This window comes from Solea solea, chromosome 1, assembly GCF_958295425.1.
Source record: "Solea solea chromosome 1, fSolSol10.1, whole genome shotgun sequence".
In the NCBI taxonomy this organism is placed as follows: Eukaryota; Metazoa; Chordata; class Actinopteri; order Pleuronectiformes; family Soleidae; genus Solea; species Solea solea.
This window is the reverse complement of record NC_081134.1, coordinates 31,467,294-31,484,423: the sequence shown is the minus strand read 5'-3', so window position 1 is coordinate 31,484,423 and position 17,130 is coordinate 31,467,294. Positions and strand designations below refer to the sequence as shown.

Below are 17,130 nucleotides of genomic sequence, written 5' to 3'. Positions count from 1 at the left end.
ATTTGCATTTACCAAAGCCTTCCACATGGGGCAGCAGAGGACCAGTGTCCTGTGAGGTAAAAACATTGATTTTCTCTTTGGTGCAGGAGAGACAGAGCCTTTAAAAATGTTGTGTCAGTGTCACCACAACATCGGTGTCTGAACACACACTTGTGTCCCCACAATGTCAGTGTCTGAACACACACTTGTGTCCCCACAATGTCAGTGTCTGAACACACACTTGTGTCCCCACATCAGTGACTGAACTCATTAGTGTCCACTCTGTGACTCTATGTCCTGATATTGTGTCTCACAGTTTGACTGAATAGATTCACATTTGTGGCGCCACAGCGTTTTTTCAATACGGACAATTTTCCCAATCATTTAACTATTTATCTACAAAACATGAGACTCTTGTTAAAAACACATCTTCTCACTGATGTGATTTGTCCAACGGTCCAAAACCCACAGATATTCACTCCAGTGACAGTATCTTTGACCCCACGCGTGACCCCCTAACCCAACCCATTCATGTCATGTATTGTGTCTGTGATTTACATGTCACTGTCTTTCATGCTGTAATCTCCACTCGCAGCCGGTTGTAATGTAGAGACAGACGAGACAAAGGCTTCATGAGACACTGGCAGCCGAGATAACGCGTCCTTTAAAAATGGCTGCACAGAAACACACATTTCTAAATATCTGTGTGTGTGTGTGTGTGTGTATGTGTGTGTGTGTGTGTGTGTGTGTGACGCCTGATACGCGCCTTGTTTTTGTCAAAACGACTTGATTTCCTTAAGGTGAAGGCTTGAGGCTTTCATTCTTTCATGGTAAAAATCCTATTCTGTCAGAGATTAACAGCTATTCTGACATGTTTATCACTAATAGTGACGTACGATATGCGAATAAAAGCTATTTTTGTAGTTGTTTTACATAATTCAATTGCTGTGTAGACACTGTTCAGTTGTGTAGACACATAAAATGAAGGGATTCAGGGATTAAAGCTCCAGTTTGTAAACTTTTAGGAGAAATAATTGTAATTTTTGCAAAGCTATAGATTTAATAATTGACACACAATGGACAAACCTAACATCTCTTTCTTTTTGACGTTAACTGAAGGCTACATAGATTTTCCATCTGCTCAAATTTTACACACTACTTATACCACATTAATGCAACGGTTCATTATGTTACCTTCAAAATAAAAGCCAAAAGATCTCCACACTGTGCCACTGCTTTTTACGGAAGGGGACGAAACTCAGAGCCATAAAAAGACAACTAAAAACAACCTACGATACCTTTTACATGAATATTTGATTGGTCAGTTGCTCCCAAATCACAAACAAGGTTCAGTGAAACGGCCAAATTATCACACATTTGGCCTTTTTATAAATAATGATGATGTACATCGTACGGTGGATGAAATTATCATACAAATACGATAGTTATCGTACACCTGAGAGCATAAATTCATCAGAAATCTGCACGAGCGGGAAAGGCAATAGGAAAATGAAACATCCGGTTTACTTTTTCAGAATAAAACATCCCGTGTTTCCACTGCATCGTATTTCACTTAGATACATCACAGAAAGAATCCTGTTTCTGTTTTGTTCAAACCAGTTTCAACAAATTTTGACCCGACCTAAATGTTGGGTAAAAATTCACTGCCGCCAAATTTAACACTTTCACGCTTCTCCTGTGTCCGCGATTCTGATCTGACGTTTGGTCGCGCGTAGCCGGGCGCTCCTTCAGATCCCTCAGCGTCAGAGTCAGGAGTCCTCGTCGTGCCGGCAGGAGTAATCATTCAGGTTATGTGTCAGTGCCTTTCACAGGCTACAGTCCCTCAGGGCCTCGCCACTTGTTCTGAGCAATAAGCTAATTGATTGAAACATTCATCATCATCCACAGCCCGGCACGTTCTCGCATGAAAGGTGACCCCCGGGGCGGGAAAGTCCGGGACTTTTGAAGAACGGTGAAACGCACTAATTGAAGTGCCATTAGTGAGAGATGAGAGATGAGAGATGAGAGGTGGGGGGGAAAGGGGAGGGGAGGAAGGGGGAGACGTCAACCTCCGACTGCATGTGTACACCTTTTCGGCAGGAAATGAAGTGGAGACTGTGGCCGATCGGCTCTGTCCTTCACGCTCGGTTATGTAATGAATTATCTACACTCAGTAGGATTTGTGTAAGAAATGCACTGTTTCTGCTTTAATTCATGCCACAACCATTAATTACTATAGTAATAAAAGTCATCTGATTATATCAATTGATTGTTTTTTATTACCTCAGAATAACTTTTATGTTTATATTCATATCAGGAGTTGGGTCAGCTCTATGGATGCCACCATTTTGTCCCCTTTTGTCCATTTGTCCTTTTAGGACAAATTAAACATCATTTGAGTTGTATGCATGCACTGCTAACTGCCCAATATTTGATTATAATTTTTTTAAATGCCAAGAAGTGGGCTGAGAGCTGAGGCAGGGAGAGTGGGGAGCAGTGCCGGGGGGGCGTGGCCTGGTAGTGAAATCATCTTACACCGAGGAAAAAAAAGCAACAGCTCTGACTTTCAAAAAAAGATGAGGGGAGGAGCCTGGGACAACAAGCCTTGTGCTGATTGGACAAGATGGTAGACAAGAGTTCAGTAGCAGGTGTTTGACCAGTCAGCCACTTTAATAGGTACACCTGTTCAACTGCTTGTCAATGCAATGCAACCGTACAGTAGCAAACGTAGATAGACACAGACATATGGGGGCGTGGCCTGATAGTGAAATCTGACACTGAGGGAAATTAAAGCTTAGATGTTTGGGGTTTTTTCTTAAGTGGGAGGAGTCTGAGACAACAAGCCTCATGCTGGTTGGACAAGAGGGTGAACTAAGAAAGCCAATGGCAAAATTTGAGTGCAGTCGCAGGTGTTTGACCAGAGAGGTCAGTAGATTACGCCAATATTTACATGTACTGTATAACATGTATAATGTATAATATAAAAGACACTACATACAAATATACACCTGAATAATGTGGTTGGAAATATAGTAAACGTGAAAATAAAGGGATGGGTTTTTAACCTCAATTTTAACAAACTATGTTTACACAAAAAAAATGTATAGTACTATTTATTTTATGTGGGTTGATTTTTCACCTGTGACACCATGGAAAACGAAGAGGTGAACAGATGTTTCGTCGAACTGATTAACAGGGAAACAGAGACAGTATTTGATGCTGTTGTGTTATTGTATTTTTCTCCTCACTCTGTTTTCCTCTCCTCTGCTCGCCGGCTGAATCAGTCATCCATAGCATCCGCCTCCATGTGAGAGTGCGCCGGCTGCCGCACGCTCGGCTGGGCAAACAGCAGCTCCAGAGAGACAGGATGTGTTCGGCGAGGCCAGGGAGACACAATTCTGGAGCTGGAGAGACTGCGCTTTTGTCTAAGTCAATCGCTCGAACGGTGGCAGTTAAAATGCTGCAGAGACGGAGTGGAACCCGTGGCAGGTTTGTGGGCTGAGAGGAGCTCTTAGATGGTGGAGGGAAAATACGTGCACGAGTAAATAAACTGACTCAAACAAACACTTTGTTTCCAATAAAACAGAAAGAAAAATAGTCCAAACACTCGTCATCTTTGTCGTTTTGACTTCAAATTGAAACCAAACAAAACCCATTAAAGAAACTGCTGCACATGCAGAGGGGAATACCAGGAAAAATACAGCAATAAAACAAAATGAATCCCTGTTTGCAAATGCAGGACACACACACACACACACACACACACGCTTGATTACTGTGCTGCCGGGCTTTTCTATTCATAGCTGCAGAAACATCAGCCTCCCGACGTCACCTATGATTTACCTGGTTGAGCATTTTAATTAAAGCACAGGAAAAGTAGGTTGTTTCGCCTCAACACATACGCGGTGATTCCTATTTTATGTGAGCGGATCATTGTATGAGTAATATGTGAGTTATGATTATTCGATAACGTGGTTGAAATCTCAAGGCCGCTCGCTCGCTCCCTGCACCCATGTTGTTTATGTGTGGATTAGATTTGTGTCGATATCATGAAACAACACTCAGTGTTGTAATGTAACTACGTATAAACATGTGTTAAGTTCTGATTCATTTTATATTGCAGGTTTTTTTGGGGGGGGTTGGGTTAAGTGATAAATAGAACATTTTATTTTCTTCTTGTTCATAAAAACCAACCAAGTGAACTTCGAACTGCGACGTATTTTCAAATTTCACAAATTCAATCCGATTTTTAAAGATTTTGAGTACCCTTTGCTCAGGTGTGTTTATATAGTTGGTGAAAATGGATGGATATAAATAAAAGACACTCTATATTTCACATTCTTATAGCCTCTTTTTTCCTTTCACCACAACCTGTCTTGGCAGATGGCCGCACATCTTTGAATCGTGCTCTGTCAGAGATTTCTTCTTCTGTTAAAAGGGACTTTTTTTTTCTCTCCACTGATGCTGTACAAATAACATTAAATTGAATTGAATTGAATACGTTGAATAAAACAGTAATGAAAAAAAGCAGCCTAAATGCTCTGTGTTCTAAGGGTTAAGACAAGTAAAAATGACGATACTATAGCGTTAGTTGAGGCGAGATAAAAGTCGATAAAAGTTTCTAATTCAGCATTTGACATGAGAGATCTGAGTTTGGACATGTTACGTCGGCAGGAAATAACAGTTTGTGATGAGTTGTTTTTTTAAAAAAAGTGTTGTTTGATAATATTGACACAAAATCGAATTCCACATTTATGCAGCAGATGAAGCTGTCAGCGCGAGAAAAGACGGCTCGACGAGCACACCGCAAGTGCACAAAGATCGTTATTTTTGCAAACCAAGCTCAAAATCTATAGCAGCAAACAATGTTTTTGTCTCCTTGTAGGCACACACACACACACACACAGAGAGAGACCATGTCAAATGTCTCCGACATCGACTGTCCATGGAGAGGTGGAAGTACTCAGACAAAGAGAGTGATTAATTATTCAGAGAGTCTCACTGCAATCCATTACATCACATGCATTATGAATCAGACTGATCTACAGCAGCATCTTCACAATCTATCGCTCCTGACGACGGAACCAGAGCAGCGCGGAGGCAGCTAACATCGTTACACACAAGTGAATAAAGGCTTATAACAACAGAATTGATACGTTTTTAAATTTGCCATTTTATATTTATAACATAGAGCCGTGGTTATAGACTGTGTATACAGTAAAAAGTAGATATAGACCTTACAGTTTTGTAGCCTCATAACTTTTTAAAACATAACTTTTTCCTCTAAATGTAAACATAATTTACACAACTGACATCATGTCTTCATGTCAAAAAAAGACCTCAGAAGTAGAAGTAGAAGCTTGTTTTCCCATAAACTAGGGTTCTCAAACCCGCGGCCCTCCACTGAGGGTTCATTTTTCATCATAAATAGTTTGTATTAATTGTGAACTATATATCATTTCATACCAAACAACACTTTTATTTTGAAATGTCATCCCAACTATTGTTATTGCAATATCATGATTACGGTGTTTATTTTCAGCAGTGTCACTGTCTGTTTTTGCTGCAAAACACAGCTCTATATAAACGTGTTGAGTGCTAATTAAGAAAAAGTGCCCAGTGTTTACTTAAGTGGTCGTAACATCATCGTTAAAGTAGAATCAGCTCCACGTCCGTTCAGATTTACTGCTTTTCCATTTTTAATGTCCTCTCTCGTGAGTGAAAGCGTGAACACGTCACTTTTCCAGACCGGATCAATCCTCCGTCTAATCCCGGATTTGACACTCACCTCCATGGTGGTCAGGTTACATCGATGGGTTCCAGCAAACCAGCCGTCAGTGGAGCACTGGTCGATATCCACGTCCTGGAGATTGATGTCCACTCGCACCACGCCCCTGGAAGACAGGAGGTCATCGTTAAGTGACGGACGGCTGCTGGACAATCAAGGCTGTCAGTGCAAAGTGTCTGATGTTTTTATAGGTATGAGCTGTTAAAAAGTAGACAAAACTGTCCTCGCTTTCTGAAAATGTCCTCACTCTGGAAATGTCCTCACCTCAGGGTACAGTACTAAGAGAAAACCTAGTTTTTTTTCTGGTTTTATTTTTCTCTTAACTGTCAAAATAAACATGATATAGATTATTATCAAATGTTATTAATGTGGTAAAAACCTGTGGTCCAAGCTTTAAAAAACAAAATAAAACTCATAACTAGTGACACGACAGTGAACTATGAGATTTTTGGGACTAAAAATAACTGAATAAAAAACACCCAGAATCATCAATAACATTCGCTCCTTCACGACTCTGAACAGCCGAGCTCAAAAAACGCCAGAAGCAGCGGAGAGAAAAGTGAAAGAGTGAGAATGAGGTCAGAGACAATGAACGTCTCAGAGAGGACTTTCATTCAAGTTTTGACAAAAATAGATTCTGTGTCTGTGAGTGGAATCGTATCAGGCTACAGTGAAACGCTCACGTCTCAAACTCAAACACATCACGTCAGTTTTGTTATTTATAGATTCATATTGCATGAAAATAAGTTTCTTTATATACAGATATATATATATATACATATATAAATATGAATATATATATATATGTATATATATATATATATCTGTATATATATATATATATATCATGATTTCTATGTCATGAATAAAAAAAGCAGTGCACATTTGGATTAGGACAATTAATTGAATTAAGTGTGACCTGGGGACAAAGGCAGCAACATACTATATTTCCCCACCTGTGATTTCACAGAGGGGGTTCGAGTTTGGTCGATCATTAGTTGCCATGGTTACTATTAGTTACCAGCAGCTTTGGGTTAGCGGGGGGGGGGGGGGGGGCTAACGTGCAGTCATGCTACAGTGGCTACACACACAACACTGAGGATGTCACACTGGGGGGGTGTGGTTAAATCTTCGATTCCACCTTTGCTTTCAAAGGTCGAGATTTTGACGTTCCGGGAACCAAAAGAGAACGTTCTCTAAAGGTTGTATGAAGGTTGTGACAAAGCAACATTCTGGGAACGTTTATCGTACATGCACGCAAATTGGTACACACGTGTAAAAGGTTGGGGTGAAAGAAAAATGACATTATGACCATGATCCAAACCCAACAGGAGGGCCGCCATCTTGGATTGAATGTTCACTTTTTGGCGATTTTGGCCATTTCGCACCAATGGTATTTCAACAAACAAGCATTAGTGCGATCACCTTCAAACATTGGTGAGGTCACTGTGGACAAGTTGAGGATTTTTTTAGAGTCAGACTTAAAGAGCATAAGCAGCAGAGGCTCAGGAAAGGCTGTAGTTTGATTCCCAGGCAGCGTCTTCTCACAGAGCTGTGAGCGTTTACACTCACTGAGCCGCCTAAAGCTCAGTGAAGAGAAAGGTCAGCGTGTGTGAAAGTGAAGGTCAGTCTCTCTGATTCTTTTCATCGCTCTGGCATATGTCTCTCTTCTTCTCTTCTTCCTTTTCTGACCCGACAGCTAAAGCACACAGGACAAACCGACAGCCAAATATAGAATCGTGTACAGAGCAAGAAAAGCAACAGCAACAACAACAAAAATCTATATTTCATTCCGTTTGTTTGGACGAGTCTTTTCAGACGTTTGCTGTTCAACAAGAACCTCTGTGCTGCCTCACGGTGACCTCAGCCCACGTCCACACTTTTCCTCTTTGAGGTTTTTAAAATGGAGCCCAGCTGGAGGCCACATGTGGAGAAAACAACAATAAACTTAGTGGAAGGAGACGTGGTGTACTTGGACTTCAGCACGAGCGTCACGACCCCTGCTTCTACTATTAACCAGTTACTAAATTAATAGTAGAATCAGACATGTGACCTTATTAACGTACTGGAAATGTTCTCACTTTTCTACAAATGTCCTCACCAAGTTATTTTACAATCAGTGTTTTTTAAAAAATGTCTTCACTTCAAATAACAAAGGAATCATTTGAGACATTCAAGGAACATCGTAATTTTTGACATTTTATGGACATTAATCCAGAAAATAATCGTCAGATTAATCGAACTGTGACAAAAGTTCATCATAATAACAATAGTTAAACAAGTTCTTTGATTTTTCAGCTTCTGTAATTTGAATATTTTCCTAATTTCATTGAAAAACATCATCTTTTCTGAAGTTTTCCAGACCTTCTTGGAGATCTTGTATCTCAATGGGACCTTCCTGGCTAAATAAAGGGTAAATAAAATAAAAAAATAAAAAGTAAATAAAAAAATACTTTACAGGAATTAATCCACTAATCAAGAAAATAATCATCAGATGAATCAATAATGAAAACAGGAGCACTTCTTTGAGTTTTTAGCTTCTTTCAATTGAATATTCTCTCATTTCTTAGCACATGCACGTACATGCACGGAAATTGGTACACTTGTGTAGAAGGTCGGGATGAAGAAAAAATTACACTATGACCATGATCCAAACCCAACAAGAAGACCGCCATCTTGGATTGAACGTTGACTTTTTGGGCGATTTTGGCAATTTTGCACCAATGGTATTTGTATGAACTTGTCCAAGAGCTGGAATGCGATCATCTTCAAACTTGGTGAGGTCTCTGTGGACAATATATATATATATATATATATATATATATATATATATGTATACATACACACATAAAGTGTCATCAGTGTAATTAAAATGATTAAAACGTTAAATGTTATCTCCAACGTCTCTCAACGTGTGACTCGTTCGTCGAAGCATTTTGACGAAGATGATAAGTGATGTGGTGATATTAAGCCGGGACACTGAGGCGTGTAAACGCCTCATCCCATCTACTGCTGGATGTTGTGGTTTCCATGGCAACGCCCCGAGTCAAACCACCCGCCGTCGCCTTGTGGTGAGAGAACAAGTGAACTGAGAGCAGGAAGTGGCAGAGGAGAGAGAGAAGAAGCTGCTGCCACTGCTGCTGCTGTTGAGTGACATAAACACCACAAACACAAACCTTCTCCTGTAGTTAAAGACTTTAACACAACTCCTTCATTAGTGGGTAACCATAGCAACAATGTGGCGGTGTTATTCGCTGTAATGCTGATGGGGGAAGCAGCATTAGCTGAAACAACAGATTTTTTTGTTTTAGTTTTATTACTTATGTCCAAAAATATGTAAATATACACTTTTTCTTTTAAATTGTTCTACTTTTGCTCGTCTGTCGTTTCAAATTAAAGGACACACACGACATTATGAGCCATTGTTGTCACATCTGACACCATTTTGACTCCATATGAACTCAGTGAGGAACTGGTGGTTTGATTTTTGTCCCCATGTTCCTGTGACCTTTGCCCTTTGTCTTGACTCCAACCTTGCATATCAAAAATATGAATCCTGTACATTAATTAACAGGTTGTAAAATGTAAGATTTAAGATTTTACAGCTTAAAATTGTTTGGCTTAAACTTGTCATTATGGTGTTACAGAGAAGTTAAAGAGACCAAAACCTGGTCCTAATGAGACAACCTCATTTCTGTGGAACTGTTTATGAATGGAAGTCCATGCAGTGCAAACCGCTGTGTATGTGTCTCTTTTTGAGGACATTTTGGGGAAAGTGAGGACATCTTGGCTCATCCTCATGTTCTGTCACTCCTCAAAAGAGGGTTTTTGAGGGTTAAGACTTTTAGTTTTCGGGTTAGGATTGTGTTTAAGTTAAGGGTTAGACATTAAGTTGTGATGGTTAAGGTAAAGGGGGTTTCCACAAATGTGTGTGTGTGTGTGAGAGAGAGAGAGAGAGAGAGAGAGAGAGAGAGAGAGAGGGGGGGGGGCGTGGCTTCTCCTGTGGCAGCTGATGAGTCACACCTGTTTCCACTCATGATCCACCTGTGTATAAAAGCTCAGTCTTCACTGTCACAAAACTCTGTGGGTTTATAAATCCTGATTCACTTGTCATGTGCTTGTGGTTTTTAGTATTTGGGGTAATTATTTTCAGGGCTTTATTTCATTTTGTTTTCAAAAACAAAAGTGCAATTAGGAACAACACAGTTCATTCTTTATTATTCTTATATATTTCTATCCTTGTTTCATGTTCTTTGAATAGTAGTGGCTGTAACACAGGAATTTCCCCTCGGGGATCAATAAAGTATTCTGATTCTGATTACCAAAAAGCTGTAATTTAATTGTGTAGGAAAGTGTAAAACACACAGTATGTGTTCGATAAAATGTACATATTTCAGTTCTTAACCTTGCATTATATTAATTTATTCATCTTCTTCCACTTTATCTGCCACATGAGGGTTGCTGGTGCTAATCCCAGCTCATAAGTCTGTGTATAAAGTACCTAAAAAGTAGAAGCACAAGCATGTTACCAGAAAATTACTTTGGTAGAAGTTAAAGTCCCCTTTTTTTGTAATATTACTTATGTAAACGTCTTAAAGTATAAGACATTTACTGTACTTAAGTATCAGAAAAGTAAAGTTAAAGTGACATGACAAACAGCCACTGCTGTCCTGCTTTATTCTCATTTATGGACAATTAAGTCTAGTTATTTTTAAACCCAGACTCCCGTCTACACGTTGCCTCAAAACCCAAATGTATATTTATATTGCCTTTAAAAAAAAAGCAAATTATTCTCCTGGCTACTAAAATGATGACTCTATTTACGTCATAAATGTTCTGTGAAAACCTCCAGATTGTGCTCTAACTGTTCAATTTGATTTAACAGTATTTATTGTCCTTTTATCGACAAGAAAACAACAAAACCAAAAAAAACAACACAAATGTTGCCACAACTACTTCGCAAAGTCTGTTTTGGACTATTCTGTACCGGGACTGCAACAATACCAAAATATTAGTCAATTATTAAGTGGATTGCCAACAATTACCATAATAGATTGATCAGTTTGAGTGTTTTTTTGTTTGTTTTTTAAATAATTAAACCAATGTGAATATTCTCTGGTTTCTTTGCTTATATAACAAAATAACTCATTAAAACAAAAATCAATCTTGAAAATAATGAAAACAATAATCATTATTTTCACTATAAAGTGAAAGTAAAGTGTGATATATAAAGCTGACAAAACAATTGAATCTATTACTAGGAATAATAAAATGTACGTCAACCTAAAAAGATAAAACAATGCAGAACCACAATATCGGCGAGAATAATCGCAATGATTCAGACCGACTTTATGATGTAAAAAGCTCTGACAAATGATCGGATGCAATAAACATAAAATGTCATAAACGTAACAACAAAAACCACAACTCTAGAATCCATCATGGCTGACGTGAGCTCACAGCTCGTGTTAATGTTGCTCTGCCTCACACACACACACACACACACACACAGAAAAGTGCTGCTGTGGCACATGTTGACCAGGTGTGCGGGAACTGATTTACAGTTCCTTGCTCCCGGTGGGGAAAGCGGGCGAGTGCTGCGCCGCTCTCTCTTTGCCTCCACTTGTGTTATTAATAAGTGCTGCTCGGCTTCTGCCCGAGGGCAGACTGACCTCGCTGTTTCCCACCACAGCTGCCACCGCTGCCGCCGCTGCTGCTGTTGCTGCTTGTTTTGCTGAGACATTAGCTTCATTTCAATTCTCCGTTTTGTCATAAAACAGAAAACCATACGACCGTTTTGCTTTGAGGATTCATTTTCAAGAGTTAAAAGCAGAGCAGAGAAAAAATAAAGTGAGAGTTCGCCCTTTATCTATATGAAGCGTGTATGTTTGTAGAAAAAGTATTATTATTATTATCATTATCATTATCATTATCATTATCATTATAATAATAATAATTATTATTATTATTACAAATAAAAGATAGCAGAAGATGTTTGGGATATATTTACATATTTAGTCCATATCAAAATGACAAATCTGGACTTACGTTACAGAGAGTACTGAAATATTCTACTCAAGTAAAAGTACCACTATTTTGATAGGTATTTTACTTAAGTTAAAGTAAAGTAGCTTGTTTAAAAGTAAGAGTAAAAGTTACTTAGTTACTTTAACATCACCAAACTAAGTTAATTAACACCAATTCACCTGTCCTCATCATTCATTCACTTGTCCTCATCATTCATTCACCTGTCCTCATTCATTGCCAAAATTTCCAGTGCATGAATTTATTTTATTTCTTTGTTAATTCAGGCCAAAATTTTGACTTTTGCTTTTTTACTCGGTTACAGTAATGAGCAGCACGAATGACAAACCCTGTCATGGTAACAGAAGGGTTAATATTTGCTTGGCCCATCTTGCTTAAGTCTACACAGAGAGCTAATATAACTTGTTTTTTATTATTATTTTTTTCAACACCACTTTTTGTCCGGCTTCCACCTCTCCAGGCAGTCTTTCACATCGCAGCCAGAAAGGACATATGGCGTACAAAATAACTTGTGAAAAACAACAGACAGAAGGAAAAGGGAAAGTGTGTTTGAGCGACAAACTGAACAGAACTCAACAAAGGTTTGATTTAGCAGGAAGTGGACTGCAGATATACGTATGTGGCTAATTGCTTATAAGCTACAAAAGGATATTCGTGCAAACATGGTCACAATGAAACAAGTCAGGCTGGGATGTATTCAGTGGCTAGTGAATACTGACCGTACGTCTCTATTCAGGCCCAGAAAAAGGACCATTTAGGGTCTGAATTTCAACTCAACGGGAGAAAAACTAAAGAGAAAAGCCCTCACTTTTAAAAAATACACGTTTCCACACAAGTGTTCTTGTAAAGAAACCAGATCTGTTTGTTTTTATTGGAAGTGAAAGGTTGGAAAATCTTTTCTAGACATGTAATGAAGACATAACAAGGTTTTATGGACAGTGAGACGTCCACGAGATTTCCAAAAGTCCAAAGATTTGTTTTTCTTTCACAAGTAATGATAAACATTTCTGGCAGGCTTTACACTGAGAGGCGAAATGTAAAATTCTTAATCTCAAAGTTTGACATTTTTAATCCCAGTTCATACGCAGTTCCTCAGACGATTTGGAGACTTTCCAATGTGTTTTTGAAGGACAACATGTCCACAAAAGGTCCATTCTAGAGTATAATTAATGGACAGCGAGACAAAATGATTGAAGATGAGATTTTTATGGTGTTTTATGAGGACATTCCAAATGTTGGAAGATTTGATGCATCTTCTTAGTGATGAGGACAATCTACGCAAGACCTCCAACTTTTGGACATCATGTAGAGTGATGTCTGCAAAACACCCAGATGTCAAAAGCTTGTTGTTGAAATTTATGGTATTATACAGACCAAAATATCTATGAGAAGCCTTATACTGAACACATTGTGACGATGTCTCACAACTCATTAAATATGATTAAAAATACAGTTAAACTGTCAGAAAGCATCTTTAAAAGAAACCACAAAGCCAATGACGTCTCTTGAGCTCTCTACATCTTACGGTGCATATTTACTGTGTATACAAGTACATTTCCACTTCGACTGACTGTGTGCACATGAACTGAGGCTGATGTAAAGGAGAGGTGAACATGAAAGGCATAAACATGAGCCTTCAGCTACAGGACATTTGTACGCTCAGATGAACTTGTCTCCACAACAGCACTCTGCTGTCCGTCCTTTTTAGACGGGGCAGGATTTCATTTTACCCCCCCATCATGTCACGGAGCAATCACAATGCAAGAAATGTCCAAAGGAAGAAAAAAATTCTCTCATGTGTGATGTGAGGTGCATTAAGCTGACAGGACGAGCAGGGGCTAATGTGAGTGTCGCCGCCGGGCAGGATGCTGCTCGTCTACCAGCGTCTCAGTGCAAACCGGGTCATTTCATTGAGTCCTGTCGCCGGTCATCAAAGACGACAACGGCGCCCGCGGCCAGAGCTCCTGTCGCAGAAAGTGAATAGACTTTTTCTTTCTTTTCTTTTGTCTTTTTGTTTAGGGAGAGCTGAAACATCATGTCACAGTTCTGGACTCTTGACATTGTTTGTCATGAAAACCAGACACCAGGTCAGAGGAGCGTTTGTTGATGTGAGCGGCTGACAAACGGAAACCGTTTCTAAAATAGTAATGAGGGGAAAGGAATTGGGCTTGCAACAGAAAAAAAGGTTGCTGTGGAGGCAGTGAAGGGCCGAGGGCTGGGTGCCCCTGAGCAAGGCATCAAACCCCCCTCTCTGTATTTAAAGTTAGACTTAAAACCTGAACCATCTCTTAGTTATGCTGCTATAGACCTGGACTGCTGCGCAAATTCCTGTGGTGCACTCACACTTACCCTCTCACATTCACTCTCTCACACTCAGGGTGACATTATTATGTCATTAACCTTGTTCTTTCTCTCCCTAGTTTCTTTCCTCTCTCTCTCTTTCTCTCTCTCTGTGTCCTCATCTTGCAGGCTGCAGGGTCCACGTCCAGTTTCAAAGCTAATGTATTATTATCATTCATATCATATTATCACCATTATTATTATTATAATGCTATAATTAAAGTTGATATCAGTGTAATTTTTTTATCAACAATCTCTGCTGCTGCTTATATAAATGACATAGTAGTTCTATAAAAACGTCATCGCTGACTCATCTGAACTTATAACTTGATACAACTGTTTCACGGTTTCTTTCTTCCCCCATTTTTCCTTTCACCACAACCTGTCGAGGCAGGTGCCGCTCATCTTTGATTCTGGTTCTCAATTAATTAAAGAAAATATGGTTGTCTGATTTTACTGTACCTTCTAAAATGTAAATCTTTTTGTGTTTCTTTGCTCTTCTACTGCTTGAAATGTTGTATTTTTTTGTACACATTTTTATGCACCAAACATAGATTAATAATGAAAATTCAAAAGTCAGATAAAATTATAATGAAAGTAATGATTAGCTACAGCCACATACATAAAGATAACCGCACAGGGCATCCATATTTTCTGTAAAAGCTCAATAAAAGCTCCTATATTTCACATGACTGTCATGATCCTTTACCTTGATCTTAGTTTTATTACGAGTGTTTTTGATGATTTAATTTTTTGGTATTTTTTGACCTTTCATTCATATTTTCTGAATGTGTATTACCAAATGAAATTTATGTTTCAAAGGATATAATGCCCTCAATTCTAGTCTATTCTATCATCATAACATAACAACAGTATTTTGTATTTTTAAACCTTTGCTTTAACTAATCACCTTAAAAACACATTACTCTCACTATACCCACCCTTCTGAAGCCTCCTCTGTCATATCCCCAGATTACTGAAGGATTAACCAACAGTAAAGATGTTACAGATTGATAATCCAGATGATAAACTGTATGATTAGGGATAAACGTGTATGTATTTCTTTACACTCTCTGTTCTATACAAAGCCTGTTGTATCACAGGATTCTGTGTAACATTGACATTTACTCGCTGAAGTCAAGATATTGACAGATCACCTCACTGAGCAGTGGAGTCCCAGTGACGTCAGCAGTGACAGAACAAGCACCTGAGGGAGTTTTAGCCCCTGCTTTGCTCCAGGATCAGTGGGGAAAAAAAATGTGCTTTTTTTTCCTCCTCCTCCTGCTGCTCTCTTTCATCTCACTTTAACATCAGATGCTATCACACTTAGCCCCCAGATTTGTGGGGTTTCCTTCCCATTAAGTTTCTGGACGGTGTCCATCTGAGCAGATGCTTGCCGGTTCCTCCTGGAGCTGGAGGCCTCCTCCCGCTCTGTTGGACAGCCGGGCGTCCCGTGGCAGTCAGGCTGTCCTGACTGGAGCTGCTTATACAGCAGAGCGAGGCGCAAATGAAGCGGATGCTGTCGTCTAATTAGAACCTGCATGGCCTTTGGAGAAATATGCTGAAACACACTTGCATTCATTTCACACTTTTGCTTGGCCTTTATTAAAATGAGCTTGCCCGAGTTTCTGCCGTGAAGCAATTAGGATGTTTGTTGTGGAAGGTGAATTTGAAGGTGTGGAGCGATGCCACATTTTTTTCTGTTTCTCTAGGTTTTATGCAGCGCGGAGTTGTGAGATTGTGTCTGATGTTAGAGTGATCTGCCAATTAGGACGGTACAGTATCATCCTGAAGAATGTCTCCGCCTGAAACGATGGCACACACACACACACACACACACACACACACACACACACACACGGCACGCTTGGAAACAGCCAGTCCTCAGTGTGTGGTCTAAGCCGCCTCCCCTGTGCCTCGAGTGCAGCTGAAGAGACAGACGGCAGGAGAAGAGATGAAGTGTGAGATGTGCAATTTCTTGCACCTTCGCAGAAACAACAGGTCGATCCATCACAAACACATGTCCCCACACTCCAGCTCTAACAAGACACAGTCGTCGTTGGTTAGCACCCGCGCGATCAACAGGCAAGAAAAGACTCAGTTTGCATTAATTTACATATATATACATTAAAAAAAAACGCTGCTTCTTTCTGCAGCAAACGGAAGTGGCTGGAGCTTTAAGGGCCTGGAATCAAAATGGCCCATGCAGGGCTGTTGTTCTACACCATTCATTATTAATTTATTGTTGTATTGATTGTGTATTCATCAGGAGGGAAACGGAGAGCCGATGTCTTGGGCAGTCGTATTAGCCTCCTCTCTGGTTTCGCAGAGAGGGCGCAGGACGAGACGCCTGCCACCTCGTTGTGAGCATCTGAGACATGGACGTCATGAGCGAAAGATACGAGGAGAGATGAGGCAAAAAAAGGGGATGCGAGGAGTGATTTACATGACCTGAAATCTTTCACATTTATAATCCAGTACGAGTATGAGCCCCTGAGTTGTTTTTCTCCCCCCTTTGTTTAAGTTTTATGCATTTAAAGTTACACTAAAGTTTAACAATGTTTATATACCTTATACCAGTTTGTCTATAGTGGGCTACAGTAAAAACACAATATAAAAGACTCAATCTGGGCTAATAAAACAACACCAATTCATACAATCATTGTACACATATAGATTATCTTCAATTTCTGCCAAAAAGGAAAAAATAAATCACCTACATTTTTCCACACCACGCTATTTGTATTGCTATTCTTTGGCTTTTATAAGTAGCCTACACTCCAATTATTTTGTATTATTAAACTTTGACACAGTAGTCTTTAGACTTTCTAAAAGCTGTGATTATCTTACTTCTTTTTAAAAAAATCCTCCTCAGTGCCTGCGTCCTGGTGCCAGGTCTTATGCTGTAATTCCCTTTTCATTCTGCATAAATCAGACCATGGCTGTTACAGTTTGTTACCGAGGCAATTTTGCGAATG

At 39.5% G+C, this 17,130-nt stretch overlaps 2 protein-coding genes across 3 annotated transcripts in view; one reads left to right on the top strand and one right to left on the bottom strand.

Annotated features, from left to right (window-relative positions):
• The window catches only part of apodb (apolipoprotein Db), a 313,363-nt gene that overhangs the window by 161,207 nt on the left and 135,026 nt on the right, over positions 1–17,130 (top strand). The gene's annotated exons all lie outside the window — the stretch shown is intronic.
• The window catches only part of gpr158a (G protein-coupled receptor 158a), a 74,581-nt gene that overhangs the window by 52,630 nt on the left and 4,821 nt on the right, over positions 1–17,130 (bottom strand). For both annotated transcript variants that reach the window (XM_058646870.1, XM_058646877.1), the window contains exon 2: positions 5,768–5,873. In XM_058646870.1, coding sequence (XP_058502853.1) covers positions 5,768–5,873 — 106 coding nt within the window. The remainder of the gene's footprint in view (positions 1–5,767; positions 5,874–17,130) is intronic.